Source organism: Podarcis pityusensis (genome assembly GCF_964106645.2).
Source record: "Podarcis pityusensis genome assembly, chromosome: 10".
NCBI classification, from domain to species: Eukaryota; Metazoa; Chordata; class Lepidosauria; order Squamata; family Lacertidae; genus Podarcis; species Podarcis pityusensis.
The window spans coordinates 19,991,372-20,014,660 of NC_138035.1; the positions used below are offsets into that span (position 1 = coordinate 19,991,372).

At 44.7% G+C, this 23,289-nt stretch overlaps 1 protein-coding gene across 2 annotated transcripts in view; it reads left to right on the forward strand.

Moving 5' to 3' along the window:
* SLC6A13 (solute carrier family 6 member 13) overlaps positions 1-23,289 on the forward strand; it is a 43,203-nt gene extending 19,914 nt beyond the window's left edge. For both annotated transcript variants that reach the window (XM_080971603.1, XM_080971604.1), the window contains exons 7-15: positions 9,798-9,932; positions 12,794-12,897; positions 14,066-14,190; positions 14,784-14,896; positions 15,451-15,588; positions 18,760-18,862; positions 19,834-19,934; positions 21,121-21,291; positions 22,813-23,289. In XM_080971603.1, coding sequence (XP_080827729.1) covers positions 9,798-9,932; positions 12,794-12,897; positions 14,066-14,190; positions 14,784-14,896; positions 15,451-15,588; positions 18,760-18,862; positions 19,834-19,934; positions 21,121-21,291; positions 22,813-22,932 — 1,110 coding nt within the window. In that variant the 3' untranslated portion in view covers positions 22,933-23,289. The remainder of the gene's footprint in view (positions 1-9,797; positions 9,933-12,793; positions 12,898-14,065; positions 14,191-14,783; positions 14,897-15,450; positions 15,589-18,759; positions 18,863-19,833; positions 19,935-21,120; positions 21,292-22,812) is intronic.

The window sequence follows — 23,289 nt, forward strand, 5'->3', positions numbered from 1 at the left end:
TTTTCCTGTGTGAGTGACAGGCAGAAATTCAACTTCAGCAGCTTTTCCTAGAATGCAAACATAAGAACAGAAGACGAGCCTGTTGGGTCAAGCCAATGGCCTATATAGTCCAGCCTCCTCTTCTCACAGTGGCCAACTAGATCCTGCAAGCAGAACCTGAGCACAACAGCACTCTTCTTGCCTGTGATTCCCAGCAACTGCTATTCAGGGGCATACTGTGTCAGGCAGTGGAGGTGGAACACAGCCATTGAAGCTGGTAGCCTTGTCCTCCATGAATTTGTCCAGTCCTCTTTTGAAGATATAAAGATAGTGGGAGGCAGGAGGCAACGCCTGAACTGACTTGGCTGCTGAACAAAGCCAGCAATTAAAAGGCATGGAGCTTATCTCAGCAAAAAGTGGTGCTAACTGGGTCCTTGGAAGGAGGGGGGGGGGCTCTTTAGGATGTTTCCCATCCCCTGTGGAAGTCTATCATGCAACATTCACATGCAAGGGAAGCTATGCCAGCTCTTTCATTAGACAGAAGTCATTGGGGTGGGAGCCCATGCACAACCCTGCTACTTATCATTTAGTATCATACTTATTTTGCCCCAAGAAAGTGCTTTATGCTCTGCAGGGGAAAACATGCAGGCACCTCACAATGACCTCAGTGTTTTGCAGCCTTAGGAAAAGCCTAGTCTCTGCTGGTTTCCTGTGTCTCCATGTATGCAGTAACAGTTGGTTGTGTGCAGTACTGTACTGGACTCATGGCAGGCCATCACAGGTGCTCAAAATAGGAGGATGTTGCCGAAAACCAACATGGAAAAGGCTGCCCCCTCCCTGGTGTGTACTATGCATTAACGTGATTACGAGTTGGCCTCTCAACTGTTCCATCTCGTCTGCCTCCATCTCGGTTTTCACAATATGTCGCTGTCATTTGGCTGTGCTCATTAGTGTGTTTTTAATACACTCCCCTGAGCCATTCCCAGCCAGCTTTCTGTTTTCACTTCCATCTGTTCTTAAGCTTCAAAATCATGAGGAGACCGTCTTTTCCTGATAAGGTGCAAACCACAGCGTGGTTATTGGGCCAGATGGAATCAACACATGCGTGGCAAAGGTTTCCGTATTATTTTCCTCTGCTGCAAAATGAAATGAGAGTCTGCCTTGAGCCTTGACACTGTGATGAGAGACAGAGCCTTATCAGCAGGCTTCTGCCAAGCTCCCCGCTGCCACAACACCCCCAATAATGAAATGGAGATTTGTTTGTTTGTTTATTTGTTTGTTAAATGTATATCCCACCCTTCCTCCCAGGGTGACAAACAACAGCTGATGAAACACTAAAGACATCTTAAAAACAATTCCAATGCAGACACAGACTGTGAACGTTCTCTGCTTGAAAGTCTTGTTAGCAGATGAGAGTCTTCATGAGGCACCTTCAGGAGAGGGTATTCCAAAGGGTAGGGGGGTCAAAACACTAAAGGCCTGATTCTCATATTGTGTGGAAACAGTGCTTTTTTTCTGGTGCTATTGAATGGTACGCAGTACCGGCACCTTTCCCCCTCCCCCTTTCAAATCTTGAAATAAGGTAAATAGAGGGTGGGGAGAGCAAGCAGGCAACCGTGACTAAAAGGGGGATTGTGAAAAGCAGAAGGCTGAGGCGGCGAGGAAAAGGAGGCCCTTGTTCAGAGCTGTAGTTGCTGCTCTCAGTTGACAGCTTGCACCATTTCCCCTCAGCTGGCCCACAATGGCGCTCTCTCCCCCTAGACGTGCCGCTAAGCCGCTGCCTTGCTGCGCGGCAAGCGGACGGGCTAGTGTGAGCACCTCTTCCCTTCTGTGTTTGCTCGCTCTTTTCAGAAGGAGAAGGGGGAAGGTGGGATGCTGGGTGGGTGTGAAGAGCAGATGGGGCAAGGGGGGTAGGTTGAAGAACGGGGAGGGGACATGCAAAATGGGGCTTTAATTGGTAATTGGGAGGGAACAGGAGACAGTGTGTGTGTTAGAGAAAATGGGGCTGGGGAAGAGGAAAGCACTGTGTTTGAACAGATCTCAGATGGAGTGGGAAGAGAGATCCAGAAGGGCGTTGGAGGGCTGCCATGTGTGTGCTCTACCTTGTTGCTCTTTGGGCATGGTAGAAGATGCTGCTCCGTCTCCAGACAGAGTCAGCTGCCAGGCTGGATGCCTTCCGTACATGGAACCAGGGAGGAGATGCCATCTTGTGTTTTGTCTCAGGCAGCAAACTGTATTGGGCTGGCCCTGCTTGGAATGTAGAAAAATAAGACCAAATATGCTGATGGATAACTGATGTAGTGGGGGAAAAAAACCATGTCTTGTGAAGCATGTGCTATGTGAAAGCAAAGCTGGCATGCGACACAGAAACTCCGAAGAGAAGATCTAAGAACGGTAACTGTGAAAATATGAAGTCTTCTGCACACATTCTCTGAATGGAGAGAGGCTGTTTACATTTTGCCTAGACGCACTCCCCAGATAACTTTGCTATGGAGAGGTGTGCAGATATTGAATAAGTAAAATAAGCAACTGTTAGTAACGAAAATCTGTTGGTAACTAACTAGAACAGATATGGATTATCTATGGCCCTCCTAGATGTTGTCAGATTATAACTCCCTTTAAATCAGCCCAGATTAGCCCAATGGTCAGGGATGATGGAAGTTGTAGTCCCACAACTTTTAATGGGCCACCAGTCCCACAGCCTTCTATATGCAATGCCACAACATGCTCTGGACTGAGCTATGGCCCTTCCCTATTCAGGAAAACCAAAACAGCAATAATAAATTTACCATTCAATGCTTAAATTGTCTACAATTCCATTTTGTTCCACATTCCCTCCCACTGCTAATGTTTGTTGTTCAATTTCTCCTTAACATTTCAGCTGTCTTGTTTCATTCTTGGGAGGTATCTCTGCGTTCATATTTTATGTCAATATAATAGAGTGCAAATGGATCTCCTTGTCTGGAATAATCTGGAAATGATCTAGGAATATCTCTTAAACTTCGGCTCATTAAGATAAACACAAAATTTGCATTGAGCTCCAAATGACCAAAAAACAACCCTGGCTTGGCTTCTCTCCCAACACATGCTGGGCTCCTGTTGTGTGAGGAAATGAACATGATGAAAGTGTTCTCTTACAGCTTTGGAAGGCCCAAGAGGTCAAGGAAGGATTAAGGTAGGACAGGAAAAACACCCTTTCTAAAGGCATGTACACAGGTGCTTATTCTGTGATCCCTGTAGCCCACTTTCTTTGGGAAACATTGGTCTGTGTTATGACTACCTCTCTGTAGCTGATTCACAACCAGTGGCTATGGTCTTGAGGCCAGTGCTACTCAAAAGTGGTGGTCCATGAACCAGCGCTGGTTCGCAAGCCATCTGCTGCCCATCTGCATTGAACTCCACCACAGCCAAGGTTGAGTGGGATGCTTGAGGGACCAAATACAGTACCGGTCCTTGGCATATTGGGGCAGGGTAAATTGCTGGTTCACTGCATTGTTTGAGAAACCCGGAAGTAAGCACCTGGTTGTGATAGGAATATTCTGGGAGCAGAATTTGTGAGAGGACCTCAGCAGCTACGGGGGAGTTGTGGTTAAGGAGATGTTGGTAGTGTTCTTTCCAGCACAGTGCAATAGCTTCTTTATCTTTTAGAAGTGTGGTACCAACTGCTGAGCGTAGGGGGCATATGCCATAATTTATTGGCCCATAGATGGTCTTTGTGGCTTTAAAGAAACTCCGTGCATCATGAGTGTCGAAGACAGGTGAACTAATATCAGTGTACTGGATGAAGCAAAGATCACCAGTGTTGAAGCAATGATTATTCAACATCAACTTCGTTGGACTGGTCATGTTGTGCGGATGCCTAATTATCGTCTTCCAAAGCAGCTACTCTATTCCGAACTTAAAAATGGAAAGTGTAGTGCTGGTGGTCAACAAAAGAGGTTTAAAGACTGTCTCAAGGCAAATCTTAAAAAAGTAGTATAAACACTGACAACTGGGAAACACTGGCCTGCGAGTGCTCCAATTGGAGAACAGCCTTGACCAAAGGTGTCATGGACTTTGAAGACACTCAAACTCAGGACACAAGGGAGAAATGTGCTAAGAGGAAGGCACGCTTGGCAAATCTACACCGTAATCAACTCCAGCCCATGAACCAATGTCCCCACTGTGGAAGGACGTGTGGGTCCAGAATTGGCCTCCACAGTCACTTAGGGACTCACTGTTAAAACCATGTTTATGGAAGACAATCTTACTTGGCTACGAGTGATCACCAAAGAAAAGAAGATTATGGAAGCAAAAGTGCTGGCCTTTTCCATGAATGCTTCCTGTATTTTTAGTTTGGATTTGTAAGAGCCAAACTAGATGTGATGCAGCAGCTGCATGATTCATGGAGGATAAGTCTGTCAATGTCTGTTGGTCATGACAAGTGGGACTGGACCTGCAACATTAATGTTGCAGTACAGAGTGCTCCTGCTGTTCAGGGTTCAAGCCAATAAGTTATGCCATCTTCTAAGGGATGCTTTTATTTCCCGCGGCTGATGGCTGTCTGGTTCTCTCCCCTACAACTAGCATTCCATGCATACACATCTCAGTCCTCATTGGGTGGTCTCTGCAGTTTCCTCAGACCTCCTGACACCTCCCTCTTGTCCATGGAGGGTGCCATTTTGGCTACATAAGGACCAGCACTCAGAGGATCGAGTTCAGTATTAGTGTACATGACAGCTATAGGCAGCCTGCAGGATTCAGAGGCCCCTCTGAAATTACCAGTTGCTGAGGAAAGACAGGAGCAGGCTTTTGCCCTTAGCTTTGCAAGCCCAGTCTATTTGAAACCCCTTGTTGCTTTTAAGTCTTTTAAAAGAGTTGGGAGTTCTGATAATGGAGCTCCCACATAAGGATAAGTGTATCTGTCAGTTTTGGTTTCTCTCATTTCAAATTTTCCAGTCTTGAGTTCAGTTCTCCATATTTCCACATCACTTTGCATTTTCGTTTAAAAGTCATTGTGAGAATTCAACACTGTATTCGTCCTAATATAGACATGGTTTTTATGCAATTTTGCCTAGTAACAGACATTTTTGCAAAACATTTGCGGCTATTTCATGAACATGCACAACCCACCCTAATATTTGCATTTTTGTACACGTAACTTGGCTGGCGAACTGCAAATAGAGGCCGAAGGCCCAGCAAGCAGGGAATTTACCTTTGCCCTTAACATGGGGCCAAGCGCCGCTATTGGTCAGCTGGTCCCACGCCCAGGGTAACACACTCTAATTCCTGTCACCATTGGCCAATTTGGTGGCAGGAGGGTGATCTGGCCTGCAATAGGCCGGTTCACAGAGGAGGCTTGGGGCCTGCCCACAAAACTGCCTGCCTGAGAAGGGGCGAATGGACTTCTCCCACATCCCATGCCAATTTAAAAAAAATATGCTCTAAGTGGCTGTCTTAGGCCAGAGACAGATATTAGTGTTTTAGAGAGGTGCCATCATTGTCTGCGATGTGACTGCTGGCTTTTTCCATTCCACCGGAGCAGGAGCTTCATGCGCTGAGCAGATGCATAAACTTGTCAGTGCTACAGGAAACACAAAAGTTGATATTTTGTCCCCTTCAATGGCATGGTGGAATAATTTGGCACTGATGATGCATGGACCAGATCCAAACAAAATCCTATCTGTTATAAAACAACGTGAGTCAAAGCACAATGTCTTTGATCGCAGTTGGTTTTTCATAGTCAAGTCAGTGTGAACAGTGCTCTAAAAATGCCAGGGCGGGGGGAGGAGGTCACAACTAAGCCGAACATCTGCTATCGTTTCATTGAACCAACAATGGTTGGATTTGGGCCAGTCATTTACACCGGAGCAAATATTTTGCTGTTTTCAGGCACACAATCCCATCACAAATTCTTGTAGGAGTTGGGAAAAGGCTTTGTCATTGCAGGTGTGTGCCTGCCTGCTGCTCAGATAGGATTTGAAAGGTGCAGAGTCTGAGAATTGATGGAAATCTCCACTCCCTGCAGGAGTTCGCATACACAGACCCTCCAAGTGTCCCTATTTTCCAGGGATGCTCCTGACTTAGAGAAGCCACCCTGGTTTCTGATTTGATCCCAGAATGTCCCACTTTCCCTTAGGACGTCTCTATTTTCATTGGAGAAATGTTGGAGGGTATGGAGTTATCTGACCCTTGAGCCATCTGAAGGCAATCCTGTATACAGAAGTTTTTAAAAATGTTTTATTATGTTTCTATATATGTTAGAAGCTGCCCAGAGTGGCTGAGGCAACCCAGTAAGATGTGTGGGATATAAATAGTAAAATTATTATTATGGAATATTTCCATCAGAGAAATGTTAGAGGGTATGCGTAACATGGAGGAAGAAGGTGTTTGTCCATGGTTTGGGTGGAACCAGTTCCATAGGAGCAGTGAGCAAGTCCTTTTTGCCATGAGGAAAATTCATAATGAATAATTGGACTGGGAATGAATGGTTCTGAGCATATGTATGCAACATCTATTAACAGTTTTATTCATGCTTTCAATCCCCCTGGCTCCCCCTCAAAGAATCTAGTGAACTGTAGTTTGATGAGAGTGCTGACTCTCTCTGTTAGGTAGCCCAAGAGTGGAAGCATACACACACACACACACACACACACACACGCACACACACCAGAATTTGGGGAAGAAAAAATGACTAGGACACTGGTGTGGGTATACCTTCCATGTAGGCACTAGGTTTCAAAGGATGGGGGTGTTTTGGCTCACATATTGATTTGGAAAGTGACTTTAAAATGCCAAACTGAAACAAATTTCTTTTCCCAACCCTAAATCTCAGTGAATTTGACTTCCACATGCCTTCATTATTATTTTTTAATAAGGAGACCAGGAGGAGAATACTTGTGTGAAAGGAATTTTTGTTGTTGTTTCTGTCTGTATTCTACTGGGTGAGAGCATTAATGTGTCCTGCCCTGGTCTTTGGGGAGAAAGGTTCAGCTTAGGAGGGATTTATGCTGTTTCTAGGTTACAAACTGCAAATCCAAATAAATATAAAAGCTGGTTGTTTTGCTGTTGACGTTGTATGTGCGTTTTTCTAAAGGAGAAATGCAGATGCAGAGGAAGACCATGGCTAGGATTCTTCCTTACTTATTTTGCTTATTTATTACATTTCCTCCAAGGAGCTTACAGAAGTGTAAATAAAAAGTTCCTCCCTCCCATTTTTCTATCCTCACAACCACCCTGTGAGGTAGGTTCAGCTGAGAGGGTGTGACTGGGCAAAAATCCCCTCATGGCTAAGGAGGCACTTGAACCTGGATCTCCCCAGTCCAGCTCTCTGACCACTGCATCACACTAGTTCTCTCTCTCTCCAAACCCAGTTTTTATGTTCTAAGAAAGACATTAATTTGTGTTCTGTGATCAGTCACCACTGGAAGTTGTTAGATTCTTATGTCTACTATTTGAGTGACAAACCTATAAGTAGGTTAAGTGACTGTGTGCTTTTTAAATTGTGCATCTGTTTGCCAGCCTGGGTTCCTTGGAGGAAGGGCGAGTTATTTAAATCAATCAATCAATCAATCAATCAATCAATCAATCAGTCAATCCTTGATCACTACAGCCTGTCGCTTCTTCAGCATCCAACCATTCCTTCTGCCATCCTCCCTCTGAGTACTCCTCAGTGTCCCACCACTTGGGACCACCTGGGCTCTGAGCCTTCCTCCTCTGGGGCTTCCCCATCTGGTAGCACTCCTGTTATCTAGGGACTCAGCTAGATTGGTAAAGAAAAAGTGATTGATACGAGTTGTATATGCAATATAACATTGTGCCACCAGATGGCGCTGTAGTGTCCTGTTTTTCTCTCCCTGTTTCCCCTGTTTAAATTTACAACGCGTTTAACTGAAATGCTTCTTTGACGTGTCTAGATCCAGCCACGGATTCAGCTATACAGCTGCAAATAAAACGCTTTAAGTGTGTTTTAAGTACAATATACAATGTGACGCTAGATGGCGATGATGAGCCCTATGGAAAATTCCATGTATTTTTTAAAAACACTTTTTTTTGGGGGGGGGGGAACATTTCAGAACGGTTTTTATATGTGTGTGTAGATTCCACCTTAGCCAGTTCCTGACGTGCTGTAAGATCTGGACTCCCTCTGTCTAAATTCAAGTGCAAATATTTGAATAAACCATATTTCTTAAAGGTACTGCATCTTCAAATATCCAATACAGCACAGACCCTGCTTGAGGACCAAAACCCCTGGAATTCCATGCATGGCTTGGCAGGGATTGGGGTGGCCTGTAACAATATTCAATAACTGCCTCCCTCTCCCTTGATTCAATGTGATGGCAGGTCTATCTAAGGGAGGCTGCTGTGGCAGGCACTTCAGCTCAGGTGACCCACAAACTCTGTTCCAGCCCTGTTGTTTCAATTCAGAAATAAGTAAGAGGAAAATTTCCACTTGGATTGTTTCCAGAACCAAATAAAGCAAGGCGGGGGGAACAGACTATGCTTTTGTTTTAGAGTCCCCATTGATATATTCAGTTTTCACCTGAACCGTTGTTTTGTTTTAGCTTGGATCTTAGCGATCTTGAGATGGAAAAAATATTGAACAAAAAGATTCCCCCAGAAACCGCCGATTCCTTCATTCAGCAATTAAGTTGGTCTTCTCAATTAAGTTAGTGGCAGTTACAATTGTCAGGGTTGAGTATTGGAGATTGGATTCAGTGCCCTTTGTTTTTATAAGCAGTTAAACACTTGCTGTAGTAGGAATGGAGAAATGGGCTAAAAATCCAACTGCATTTATTTATTTATTAATTGCTTGGATACATATTGCAGACAAGTGCTGCTGCAGTCATATATTCTATTTAATAATGTGTTCTGTATCTGTGTATATTATATTCTCATGATCTTCATAGGGAATATGAATGTACCAGGAAATGACATGTGAGCTGCTACATGGAGATGTGGGGCAGCTGGAATAAGGAAAAATCCTCTAATATCTGGGTCATCCAGGATGTATTTGAGCCCTCCCAAGTCACCTTACCTTTCTGCATTCTCGATTTATATTCTTAGCTGTCACTTCTATGTATTCTATTACACTTGAACAGCAGCAAAATTTGTAGAGTGACCTATTTGTTGTTATTTATTGCCTTTACATCCTACGTTTTCCTTCAAGTCGCTCAAGGAGAGCTTTGCCCCTCTCCAGATTATCCTCACAGCAACCCTGTGATTAAGGTTGGAGACTGTGAGAGACAGTGACTGGCCCTGGGTCACCCAGTGAGCTTTGTGTCTGAGGAGGGATTTGAACCCTGCTCTCCCAGGTTCTAGTCCAGCATTCTAATCACTGTACCACATTTGCAGCTTTGACTGGAGGCCTGGATAAACAGAAATGTCCAGCTGCGGTGGCAAAGTCTCCATTGCAGTGAGCTTTCAGATGGAACACGTTCCTTCCTTGCTTCCACCATTCCATCCCTTATACAGTGGTACCTCGGGTTAAGAACTTAATTTGTTCTGGAGGTCCGTTCTTAACCTGAAACTGTTCTTAACCTGAAGCACCACTTTAGTTAATGGGGCCTCCCGCTGCCGCCACGCCACCACCACACGATTTCTGTTCTCATCCTGAAGCAAAGTTCTTAACCCGAGGTACTATTTCTGGGTTAGCAGAGTCTGTAACCTGAAGCGTCTGTAACCTGAAGCGTCTGTAACCCGAGGTACCACTGTAATGTTTGAAGGCTAAGCAGGCTTTGCTGTAAGTCTACTCGAAGCTCCGGTCACCTGCCTGCCTAACCCAGCTGTTCTTCGCAGGAAATTGCTGATGCTGTGCCTGCGTTTTGTCCTCTTGCCAGGTGGTGTACTTCACTGCGACGTTCCCATACCTCATGCTGGTAGTTCTGCTGATCAGGGGTGTCTCGCTTCCTGGGGCATCTAAAGGGATCCTCTTCTACCTTTACCCAGACCTCACTCGGCTCAGTGATCCCCAGGTAAGCTGAGAGAAGCAAAGAGAGGCTTCCTTATCCTCGTGTATCCCTTTTGCAAATCTCTCTTATCCCCCACCTACCCACAACCTGCTTCCTTTATGTTTCTTTTTTCTCTGTCGCCTTTTAAGGATGCTTCCAGACAGGTGTGAGTTGTGGGATTGATGCTGCTCATGTATGCAGGTTGTTTGCAGAACCTGCAGCATCACTGGCATCAAAATGGCAGCCTTTAACCCTCCCCCCCCCCCGTTTAACCTGGATTTATCCTTTCTGCAGAAAACCTCATCAGATTTATTATTTTTTTTAATAACCTTGCTGCCAATGACCCTTTTAGGAACATACTGATCTGCCTTATACGGAACCAGACAAAAAGCAGAGGGTGTGTGTGACCCCAATAGAGGTAACAAAGAAAGGCAAACCTGATTGCGGGAACCTGATTAAGAACGATGTTGCTATAAATACGTGAAGCCAAGGCCACCAAGTGCTAACAAACAAAGGCTGCTGTGTGAACGAAAACACTGCAATTTCCCAAACAATACAGAATATGTGGACAATGAAACAATTCTGCAAAGAAACAGGAGGAGATCTCCAGGGCTGAACCTCCGTATTATTTTTTATTTCTTCAACAAATGGAGGATATGCATGGATGGCAGCAATTAACCCATTTTTGCCTCAGTTTTTCTTTCTGCATTTTTCTCCTGCCCAAGGAAATCTCCTTGCTGCAAACCCTGTTGCAATTCTGTTATATGCTCCTGGGCAACAGAGGTGGTTGTGACTCCAAACACTGTGGCCCCCCAAACGAAGACTCTTCATTCATCAAGCAGAGCTGAAAATCCAGCTTTTATGTATACAGCTCTACAAGCCCCCACCTCTACCATGGGACTCTCCCCACACTGCACCTCCTCTCCAGCCACTGAACCTCCTCTTCCCAGGCTATGCCACAACCCTCAGTATGGTGCCCATAGATGACTTTGGTGGCAGTCACTTTTGTTTCTTAAAGGAAATGTTGTGCCACCTTTATGGGCCTTAGTGAGTGATAGCTTTTTTCGATGCTCAGGGGCTTAGAGTTTGCTGAGGGGCAACAGCAAACAGTAAACAGATCTGGTGCATCTGTTCAGAAGCAGCTGCTGTAGCCTCTTTGGCCCCGCAAATGTTTTCCCCTCCTCGCCTCTCCTTTTCCCCTCAGTCACCAAAGCTCGTTCCAGTTTGCCTGGCTGAAAAGTTCCACTTTGCCCAACTGCTCTCTTTTAATCTCTTCAAGACAAGTTCCTCCATGTCAAATCCCGGTTCCAGCTGAGCTGCTGTACCAGCCTTTTTGTGTGGAGAAGGTGTCTACAAAGGAGATTAAGGGGGTGCCTGTTGGGGGGGGAAAGGTCAGCAAAACCCTTTGTAACCCCTTTAAACCCCTCCCAGGCCAGCCTGGAAGCTTTATTTTGACAGCATCAGTAGAGAAGTGCTATTCCTGGAGGGATAAGGCAATCAATGGCTACCAGCAATGATGGCTGTATTCTGCTTTCACGGCTGAAGGCACACTCCTCAAAATTATTCTCTGAATTTCAACGGAGAGATGGTTACCCAGACATTCTTTTCAGGTTTCAATATTTTTCCAAAAATTCTCTGAAAACTTGGCCGCTGTATTGGATTCCAATAGTTGAAAATTTTGCAATATTTGATAGTTCACGCAAAGGGATATTGAGTATTTGGCAGTACTGATGGCAGGTGGTGTAACACAGTTGTTTTCAAGCCTGTTACCTTCAGTGAGCACAGCGGTGGAGGATTTTGTCACCCCCCTCTGGGATGACACCTGGGATGATCCCTCTGGGATGACCCCACCGCCCCCCTTCCTACACACTTTCCAAGTCAACATGTGCCAAATGCATGTCTGCTGCAACATTGCACACCGCAGAGGATTTTAAGATATGTTCCAGGCTGCGTGTTGCCTGCATTTGCACGTTGATATTTCAGCTTAATCGGCTGAGATGTGAATGTGCATCATGTGCCCACATGCATCCCTTTGCTGTCACTGTCATCTTTCCTTTGCATGAACCAGGAAAGGTTCCTTCAGCCACAGTTTCCTGTAACATGCAGATGGAGAAACTAGGGCAAATGGCTTCTAAGCAAAGCAGAATATGAAGCCATGCTTTAAAGTGGGCTTGCAGATATTGGTTTATTTGGCAGCCATTCACTATAATTCTGGGTTCAAATGTAATGAAAAGCTGTAGTTAATTACGGCTTCCTGGCTTATATAATACTTTCCAACTTTTTCCGATGCAAAACCGGAATGCACGTCTTTGGGTTATGCTTCCGGGTGAGTCACGTGAACGGCACCTTGCTCCTGCCCTGAAAAATGTGCTTTTTGGAAGGGGTGGGGTGAGATTGTGGCCCTGGGAAAAGTGTAATGCTTTTTCATGAAACCACTGTAAACACCTGGGATTCACCACACAAACAGTTTTGTAATCAGAGCGAAAGTGGCTTTGTGGAAACCGCATCAAATCGCAGTATTTCAGAAGAAGCCAGAGGATTGAGAGTAATTGTGGATAACATCATGTGTACATGGATTCAAAGGTGGGTGTGAAAATGGACTAAAGCCAGACAAAAGGGTAATGTGTGACAGGCAGACCTCACTTGACACAGCAGCAAGCAGATCAACTTCCCTTTTTCTTACCTACTTAATTTTACTGTTAGGGAAGGGGGACAGAAAAGGATTTTCTTTTGGGGAGATAAATTGCCTCTTGAAACTGTAGGCTGAGGTACTTTCTCTAGTGGAGTTATTCACAAACAAATCCCACCCACTGTCTTTCAAGTGGCAAAGCTTCCTTGAGGTGATGCTCATTCTACTTTGCTATGTTTTTTTCTGTTGCTTACAGGTATGGATGGATGCAGGTACTCAGATCTTCTTCTCTTATGCCATTTGCCTGGGATGCCTGACAGCTCTGGGCAGCTACAACAAGTATCATAACAACTGCTTCAGGTAACTGAATGTGAGTCCACCATGCAAAGTCCTGCCCTTTTCACTTGTTGTTGTTTTCTTTCTGAACCTTCAGTATGCTTTCTGCAAAGCAACATAACTTTACTGGATTAAAATAATCTCTGCTCTGATCCTGTGTGTTGTGTTTCTCAAATTGCCTGTCTTTTCCAAATGAGTTTTTAAATTTGTGCATTTTCCGGAAACTAAAAGGTGAGCCATCTGTTACAAGAAACACAAGGCTTCCACCAAAAATGGACCTTCCATATCAAGTTGTCCCCTTCCAGCCCTCTGTAAAATGTAGCAAAATTTAACCCACTTTTTCACATGGGTTGGTTCCACACTACTAACATAATCCAGAATTGCCATCCTTCACTCACTCACTCACTCACTCACTCACTCACTCACTTTTTACAGAAAATCCAGACAATGTCATTGCCAGCATTTAATTCCCCCCTTCTCATCCTGTGTTTTTTCCCCAGACCTAATTTGTGACAATTCTTTAATTTACATTTTAAATGTAAAAGAAAATTGTCACTGGCAAAAAGTGAATTGAGGTTTTTTTGGAGTTACTGTGCGTTTAGTAATAAGCTTACTCCTTGCATCTTCTCCCTCCTCTGTTCCTCCCTATTTCTTGTGGCAGCAACTACATAGTTAAAACATCTAACAGTAATTATGAAGGAATAAATGAGGCAGAAACTGCAAAGAGTAAGCTACTAATTAAAAGCACAGTAACCCTGAAAAACTTCAATACACTTTGCCAGCTATAGCTGTCTTTTAAATTTAAAATGTAAATTATTGTTTTTTAAAACTGTATTGCACTCATCCTGTTCCCTGCTTGGGGTAGACATGGGGCCTTAATTACAAAAAATAAAAGAAATAAAAAATGATAGAAAACCAGTAATTAAATCTGCTTTCCCTTCTACCAGGTAGAACAGCAAATGAGAAACTAAGCTGCAATTAAGAGGCTATTCATCAGTAACTGATTGATTAATAATTCATGCAATTCATTTAGTGATTTCCCTAAGATGCACACATCTTCATTTGATTACTTCAGTCTTGTTGGCTACTGATGCTGCTTATCATTTGATTGGCTGCCCGTCTTTACAAATGTTTCATTCTTACTAGATGTATGGTTTGTTTTGTTGCTCTGACATTCACCTGTTCTTCCTAGGGACTGCATTGCTCTGTGTTTTTTGAACAGTGGGACAAGTTTTGTGGCTGGTGTTGCAATCTTTTCCATCTTGGGCTTTATGGCACAGGAGCAGGGAGTGCCTATTTCTGAGGTAGCTGAGTCGGGTGAGTGGTTTATGCAGAAAAGTAGCGTTATGATCATCAGCAACCTAGAATGCTGTATGTGACTATGCTTTTGGGGGGCGGGGGCAATGTGCCTTGATTCTATAATGGGAGAGCCAAATCAGGCTGGGAGGCCTTTTCTCTTCCCCCTTCCCCCTTCTCTTGTAGCAGTGCCCACAGCTTTACTTGCTGCTGAAGATGGTACCCAACACTTCAGCAGCCTTGTTTCTTTATTACCGTATTTTTCGCTCTATAAGACACACTTTTTCCCTCCTGAAAAGTAAGGGGACATTTGTGTGCGTCTTATGGAGCAAATGCAGGCTGCGCAGCTATCCCAGAAGCCAGAACAGCAAGCGGGATCGCTGTGCTCCCTCTCGCTGTTCTAGCTTCTGGCTTAGCCACGCTCTGTCCCTTTCCCCACCTCCCGGAAAAGCCTCCAAGAGCCTTTGTGCATGGTGGTGCATAAAGGCCAGGAAAGAGGCTGGACTTCCTTGCCCTATAAATATACTTTGTCATTGTCCTCGCTGCCTGCCTGGTGTTCATAACACCTCTTCACAAAACTCTCTGATTCCAGCTTAGCAACTTTCTCTTGATAGGGCCTGGCTTGGCGTTCATAGCATACCCGCGAGCTGTCGTCATGCTGCCTTTCTCACCATTATGGGCCTGCTTCTTCTTCATCATGGTGGTTCTGCTGGGACTGGACAGCCAGGTAACAATGCCTTGAGAGGGTAGGTTCAGCCAAGAACTTAACCTCTCGCCTGGGAGGCAGAAGACACCTTGCTTCTTTTGCTGTGGGTGATAAACCACAACTTCACATTGAGGAAAAGGGCCTTGGACAGACCTAACAGGGCATGAAATACATTTTCCCCTACCTGATTAGACTTGTCTTGGTGTGCTTACCCAACTCATCATCTGCTGGGGAAGGTGCAGGAGGCTGGAATCTTGTTGTCTGAAGGAGAACTTGTAATGTTACCTTCAGTTAATTCATTGCTTGGGTGCGCAGCCAATGTTGAGGGTAAAAATGCTGTTCATATTGGTTGGGTTCAGGACTGGAATCAAGCTTTGGGGACCCGGTCTGCTCACGTCTTAAGGTGTGGCAAGCATTAGAAGCCCTCAAATTCTTCTCCAGCTCAGAACTGCTAGGGCCGCGTTATGTTCAATACTTTGTGGATAACTTGTTGAGTTGAATGATAAGGGAGGGTCTAAATTGGGTGATCTTCGGTGATAGGAAATTGCTGATGGGTGCCTAAATTATCTCCCTAGTTTGTCTGTGTGGAGAGCCTGGTGACGGCCCTAGTTGACATGTATCCTGGAATCTTCCGGAAAAAGAACCGCAGAGAAATGTTAATCCTTATTGTGTCCATCCTCTCATTCCTCGTGGGACTGGTCATGATCACAGAGGTATCGGAACTTGCATTTCCTTTGCTTATATAACTTCTGCATAAAAAGGGAGGGAAAGAGGGTTTGCTGTTGTTGCAAATACAACATACGCTTTTTAGCCCCATGGGTGCCAGCGGCACTAAAATGAACAAATTGCTCTACTTCCCCCTCAAGACATCCCTCTTGTAAGGAAATGGAAGTCACCTCAGAGGACCCTGTGGTCTCCCACTTCATGATGGGAGGAGTGCCCTGTTAAGGCAAGGAGCTGCCAGGGAGACTCAAACAGGATTTGAGCAGGGGTGGGAAACCTTTGACGCTTGAGATGTTGCTGGACTACAGTTCCCATCATCCTTCACCACTGGCAATGCTTGCTGAGGCTGAGAGGAGTTTAAGCATCTGGAGAGCCAAAGGTTCACCACCCCGAATGAAGAGGCAACAAATTGGGGCTCTGTCTTTAACTGATCACCAGCACTTTATCAGTTGGTTTGAGTAATCAATCAATACTGCAGCCTGGGTTTTCATAGGCAGCCAACTATCTAATCATGAAATGTAGCATAGGAGCCAATTCCAAGGGGCCAAAGGGTGTTTGCCCCCACCAATAAAATATTTGAAGGGGCTGCCCCCCAGCTGATGGGCATTGCCATTCAAATGGTTGCATGCACCATGTCATGTGATCAATTATGCTTGGTGGGTCTTACCTGCCCCCCCATATTTTATTTAAGTTGGCACCCCTGAAAGGTAGCCACATTAAGAAAGTCTCCTACTATCTGCTAGAAAATGTATCATCACAGTTGAGTTCCTTGTTATGACAGATATTCCCCTCCTAATGCTGGTTAATTTTGAAGATTTAAGAAAAACATACAATAATCAGCACCTTTCATGAAATATATAAACTGCAATTTTGCTGCCTTCGTTATGCATAAATTGTTCTCTGCTGATTTATGCACATTGCCTGGAAACATCAACAATTAATAACCACAAATTTAATAGCAAACAATCCAGAACAGAAAGCATAATGGAAGGACTAAAAAATTATTTGCTGAGATACAGGTCTAATAATACAGGTCTTCTGGAAAACAGGACTTGCATCTTCCTGCTCAAGCCTACTTTTTCTTAGACTTCTGATATTAATGTCTAGAGATTATGTGAAAGTGTATGAACCGCAGGTCCACTGTTGTGTTGTGAATTATCAGGAATTGCCTTCCTGGTCATGCCCTATGGCAGGAGTGGGAAACCTCAGGCCTGGGGGCTAAATATAACCCTCCAAGCCTCCCTAGCTGACCTTCAGGACCAGGCCATGCAAACCTCCCTGGCTTCACCTCTCACTGTTCCTGCCTTGCGCTCCCTTTGAGAGGTTTTGCCTGACTGGGTGTTGTCCTCTGACAATGCCTCTTGCTTGCCTGAATGGAGGAGAGAGAGGGGTGTCTGAGAAACTATCTCACTGCACAAGACTAACGTTTACATTAATTGCTCTGCCCACTTTTGCCCTGCTTGCCACTGGCATGTGGCCCTTGGAAGTTGGCCCCAAAGAGAATGTGGCCCTTAGACCGAAATAAGTTACCCCACACCCACCTACCCTATGGGCTTCTGAAGGCTGATAAGGTGCCTTTTGGATGGAGATGAACAGCTGCCACACAGTGCATGGACATCTGTGCAGTGGAGCTCCCTCTTTTCCAGCTTTCTACAGAGGCATGAAATGACACAAGAGTTTTTGTAGCTCGTCCTCCTGGATACCTTAGATTCCTAGTTTCTCGCCATGTGGAGGCTTAAATATAGGCCTGCTGCATACTTCTGCATTCCCAGACTATAACTTATCGTCTCTTTTCTGTCTCATGGTAACAAGAGGCTGAAAGGAGAACATTGCTAAGATTGCATTCCAGAGACATTGGCTTTCCATCATGATGTGGCGTATTTAAGGAATAGTCCCTGGGGCTGGACTTTTACAATAAATTACTTATTATCCATCTTGGACCCTGCTCCCCACAACATGCACACCAGTTGCTGCGCACAGTACTTAACATTAAATAGTGCAATATATATAAACAGCCACTAGGGCCTTTGTTATGCTACTACTTATTATTATTATATGACCTTTGCAGAGAGGGGAATTCAGAGTTGATATTGGATCAACAGTGGTTTCGCCTAAATTCAGATATTTTTTGGCAGCAGCAAAGAAGGAAAAAGCAACAACAGGAATCTGGAGGGGGCAGATGGAGCCCACTGCCAATATAAGATACATTGACAGGATCTCCAAATACCAAATAATGGCCCGGTGGATGATAAATATCTCTGCTTAATAAGCCATGGTGTGGACCATTGTAGAATCATGGAATTGTAGTGTTGGAAGGGACCCTGAGGGTCATCTGGTCCAACTCCCTGAAATGCAGGAATCCTGCCCACAGCTGTTCCTGGATGGGCTTGAACCACCAATCTTCTGGTTAACAGAAGGTTGCACTGACCCATTGCACCACAGGCTCTTTTTGCAGTCACTTTGCTTTTCCCTTTGCATGAGTAAGCCAGGATGCAGTTAACCATAGTTTCCCATTGTGTCTGAAGTGGAAACTATGGTCAATGGCTTCCAAACAAGCCAGAATCTGCTAGTCAATTTTAAATCATGGCTTCATGTTCTGATTTTGTTTGGATGCCATTACCCATTGTTTGATGTAATTTTTGTCTATCCACATGTGTAAAGGGAGACTGTATTGAAATGCCAAGTTGAGATAAGATAATTTCCCAAACTGATATTTGGATAGGAGGTTTCTAGATAAAAGAAAGTTATCCTATACAGTGGTACCTTGGTTCTTGAACTTAATCTGTTCTGGGAGTCCGTTCAACCCCTGAAACCATTCAAAAACCAAGGTGCGGCTTCCGATTGGCTGCAGGAGCTTCCTGCACTCAAGCGGAAGCTGCGCCGGACGTTTGGATTCCGAAAAACGTTCACAAACCGGAACACTTACTTCTGGGGTTGTGGTGTTGCGATTTGTTCAGGAGCCAACTGTTCAAGTACCAAGGTACCACTGTATTGAAGATCAGATCAGTAGAAAGCTATACTAGATCAATATTAGAATATTAGATCAATATTATAAGAATTCATGCTGTCACTGGTTGCTTGGGAAGAGAAGCTCTGTGCACTAACTACAACCCTTCTCTCCTCTCTCTCCTTCTTTCTGCATCCTTAACTCCCCTTCTTAGGGTGGGATGTATGTCTTCCAACTGTTTGACTACTATGCTGCTAGTGGGATGTGCCTGCTCTTTGTCGCCATTTTTGAAACCCTGTGCATTGGATGGGTATATGGTAAGTGCAAATGCGATGGAAAAACATGCCACTGTTTTAAGAGCACATCTCTATTGTTTCTGAAGCAGGCATTAAAACCACCAGACGAGGGGCTTCCCCAGATGTCATTTTTAACACACATTAATGATTTGTGCTCACGATACTAATGGGATGGTTGGAAGTGATGCCTCTTTCAATATCGTTTCTACCCGCAAATGTTTTGAGGTGGTCGCATTGCTTCATTTGCAATCAGTACACATCTCATAACTTCCTGCTGAAATCTCATAACTTTTTATATCACAAGTGCCCTGGTTTACAGTGGTACCTTGGGTTAAGTACTTAATTCGTTCCGGAGGTCCGAAGCACCACTTTAGCTAATGGGGCCTCCTGCTGCTGCTGCGCCGCCAGAGCACAATTTCTGTTCTCATCCTGAAGCAAAGTTCTTAACCCGAGGCACTATTTCTGGGTTAGCGGAGTCTGTAACCTGAACCATATGTAACCTGAAGCGTATGTAACCCGAGGTACCACTGTATTTTCATCCCGCTTTTATTGCACTGTAGCCCCTCCAGATAGCAACAACGTGGTAGGATCGGTCAAACATTGCAGAACAACGCTAAAACACTAGTACACTATTATTTTTAATGTTTGACGTCTTATTATGTTTTCATATTTTGCTGGAAACTGCCCAGAGTGGCTGGAGAAACCCAGACAGATGGGCGTGGTATAATAATAATAATAATAATAATAATAATAATAATGTCAAGAGCATGTTGCAGAATATACCTGCAATAATACTGAAGGGGCCCTAGAAAAACTCCTAGTGAATGAGGCAACTTGATCTCACTTCTCTGGCCTATCCTATATTGCCTTACTGGCCAGAGAAGTTGCCAATCATTGCTTTGATACCTTAAACAGGTGCTGCTAGCCTTTCCTTCTCCCCACCATATGTTTCTAGCAGACTGCTTTCCCTCTCCTCTTTTTCCTTTTCACAGGCGCTGACCGTTTCTATGATAACATCGAAGACATGATTGGCTACCGGCCATGGGCTGTCATCAAATACTGTTGGCTATTCATCACTCCAGCTGTCTGCCTGGTGAGTTAGACATCCCAGTCATTTGATCAGGAGGCACAACAGGAAAGAGTGCACTTGGGCAAATGGGCAGTGATTTTCCAAAATGGGGGTACAGATAGTCTTTATTCTTGCTGTTACTGTACTGCAGTGTGTGGTTCCTCAAGGAACTGGGGGATAATGATAGGATTCTGCATAAGTGGAAACAGACAGAATCCAGAAGAAGTTCAGGATGCCTAAACCCAAAACTGGATGCAGGTTGGTTCATGTCCTGTAGTTCAACATCCTGACAGTTATGGGATTGGCCCTTTCCCCCGTCTCCTGTTGCATGTTTGTGCTGGAGTTATACTAGTTTAATTCTGATGGAGGTGGGTAATAAATGGGGCAGAAGTTGATAGCCAGGTTCTGTTACCCAAAATGCAATATGTGGTCAAATAGTGCATTGTGGGTAATTGGCCATGGCAGGTGACTGTAGTGGATCGGAATCAAAAGTGCTCCCACTCACCAGAAGAAAATGGGCCCTTCTGAGCCCCAGGGGCCTCATCCAGTGCCTGACCACACCAACCCCTAACAATGGGCCTGGGAAGATACTTGATTGTGGATCACCAAGGCCAGCCTATATTATTGGGCAGAGTTCCAGCTAATTTTTGGGTGCCAGGCAGCTAATTTCTGGGTGTCAAGAAAAGGCAACAAATGCTTGGTTATTTAATGGATGGTGATAATGATACTTCTGCTGCAATGGGAGAGGTGCCTGTGAGATTATTATTTTTTGCCTCAGGTGCCAAAATAGCTTGGCCAGCCATGAGTATTATGAGTGGGGAAATGGGGAGTGGCACTTTCTGCTTTGCCTCAGGGAGCAAAACATATTGGGCTGCCCCTGCACATCTCACCTAATTCGGCCCTGATGGTATCTATATGCTGCTGGTAGCCAACAAGATATGGTTGGGCTCTGAGACTCTTCTTCCCCGGCCAGCGGTAGTTCAACAACATCTGGAAACTAACCACACTGCCTACCTCTCCTACTGTGTGTGTATGCATTTTGTGTGTGTGTGTTGGGTCATCGGGAGAAGTATTTCCTTGGCCAGAACTCAGAAATCTTGGTCAGGGAGGTTCTCATTGTGTCACAGGCCATTTTGCTCTGGCCATAAAGTGAGCAACATGACTTAGTGACGGATGGTGTGCTTAACCCTTCCTCCTCTCCTCTCCCCAGGCTACATTTCTCTTTTCTCTCATTAAATACACCCCACTGACATACAACAAGAAATACGTGTACCCATGGTGGGGAGACACGGTGGGCTGGCTGCTGGGACTCTCATCCATGATCTGCATCCCGCTCTGGATTGTCTATAAACTTTCCACCATCAAGGGCTCCCTGAGAGAGGTGAGGTTCTTGTTGTTGTGTTTAAGAACTGGACTTTGAGAGGCTGCTTGGGCGAGGGAGGCTATTGACGTGATGCACTTTGGAGGCAGGCTTGTTGTGTTGCAAAAGTAATTAACGGGGACATTGCACTAATTTTTGCCAAGGATCATTCAGTTACTGGCAAGAGGAGTTCGTGGCTTTATCGAGCTCAGCTTGGCTCGAGGGCTAGGCAGATGAAAACTGCCTTCCTGTGAGCTTGTTATTGACTGCACAGCATTTTTAAAATGTCACCATTCGAGAGCTTTGCTTTGCAGTGCTCTCTGGCTCCCTTCCTTCCCCTCCTCCTCTGCTTATTGACTTCCAGACAAAACACTTCATGTATTTCCTGTGTGATATTTTAAATTTGTTTTCCACTATTCAGAGCTATTGAAGAAGTTGCAGTCTCATGAATGCCGTGTGGGGTGATTGCCACCCCCCCCCCCGTAGTTGGATCTGTGCCTTCTTAGAGCCATTTCAAGTTTCTTTCTCTACCCCCCAAATAATTCATAGCAAGTTTCAAAAGCCTTATTCCATATTAAATTACACAATACAGCAGTATTCTCAGCCCATGCTGCTTTGTTCTATTTCTTCTTTTCTACATGTTATGATTCCTAGTCATGGTGATTGATTGATTAATAAATGTTGATTATATGTTGATATTTCTTGACTTTATTTCAGTACCATTCCTAATAATTTGGAATGGCGTTCTTAATTATGGGACCTGATATAGACAAACTAACAGCGTATGTGCAGGAAAGGAGATCGGGCAAAAATTCCAAAGGATTTCCCCCCACCATTTGGCATGACTGTATCACCTATGCAACACTGAATGAGCATGGGCACAGAACTCTGCCACCACACAGAGTCCTTTGGAACAATACTTTTATTTGATAAAAATGTCAAGTTTCACTTGTTTCATTTTTTAATTGCTTTACTTTTAATTTCTGCAGGGCAGGGGAGGATGGAGGAGGGGGGCTTTTTTGTTTCTTCTGAATTAAAAAATAATAACAATAACAAGTTGGAGAAGAAGTTGGAGTCGGTGGCAACTTTATAAGCTTATCAGGGGGTTAATGAACTCAGGAAACCCTGATCTTGATTGACCAATAGCCTGACTTAGGATAGAGCAGCTTCTAGTGTGTGTGTGTGTGTGTGTGTGTGTGTGTGTGTCTACAGAGTGGCACTTTGATTGCTTAGATCATGGGTAGGCAAACTAAGGCCTGGGGGCCAGATCCGGACCAATCACCTTCTAAATCTGGCCCGTGGACGGTCCGGGAATCAGTGTGTTTTTACATGAATAGAATGTGTCCTTTTATTTAAAATGCATCTCTGGGTTATTTGTGGGGCATAGGAATTTGTTCATTATTTTTTTTTCAAAATATAGTCCTGCCCCCAGCAAGGTCTGAGGGACAGTAGACCAGCCCCCTGCTGAGAAAGTTTGCTGACACCTGGCTTAGAGGAATAATCTTCCTTCCACTTTCTCTTCCTACCCACTTTGTTTTTCAGAGATTCCATCAACTTGTCTGTCCAGATGAAGACTTGCCCCAAGGCATGTGCCCAAGACAATCTTTTCCAGCCTCCAAAACTAGGCTCCTGATGCTGACTGAGTTGGATTCTCACTGTTAGAGGGAAGCAAGCCCCTTCTGCATTGGACAATCCTGGACTTTGCCTGTAGCCAAGGAGAGAGGGACCCAGGAGCTGATTTCCCCTTCCCCCCTTCTGAAGGATCCTTGGCGGCTGCTAGGGAAAGAGAGTTCTCCCAAGACGTTGTGGTGGAAGCTGATTCAGCTTCATCTTTTCTCTGGGGGCACAACCACAGGAGATGGTTCAAACCAAAATGTCCCTCCTGTGAGATCTTCCAGGAGCGGGACTGGAAGGACAGAAGCCTGGGATGGAAATACTTAACACCGTCACAGAAGCATTTTATCTTGCATGGGTTTTAGGGAGCTTCCCATTCCATCTATAAAATCATTGTTCTTTCCA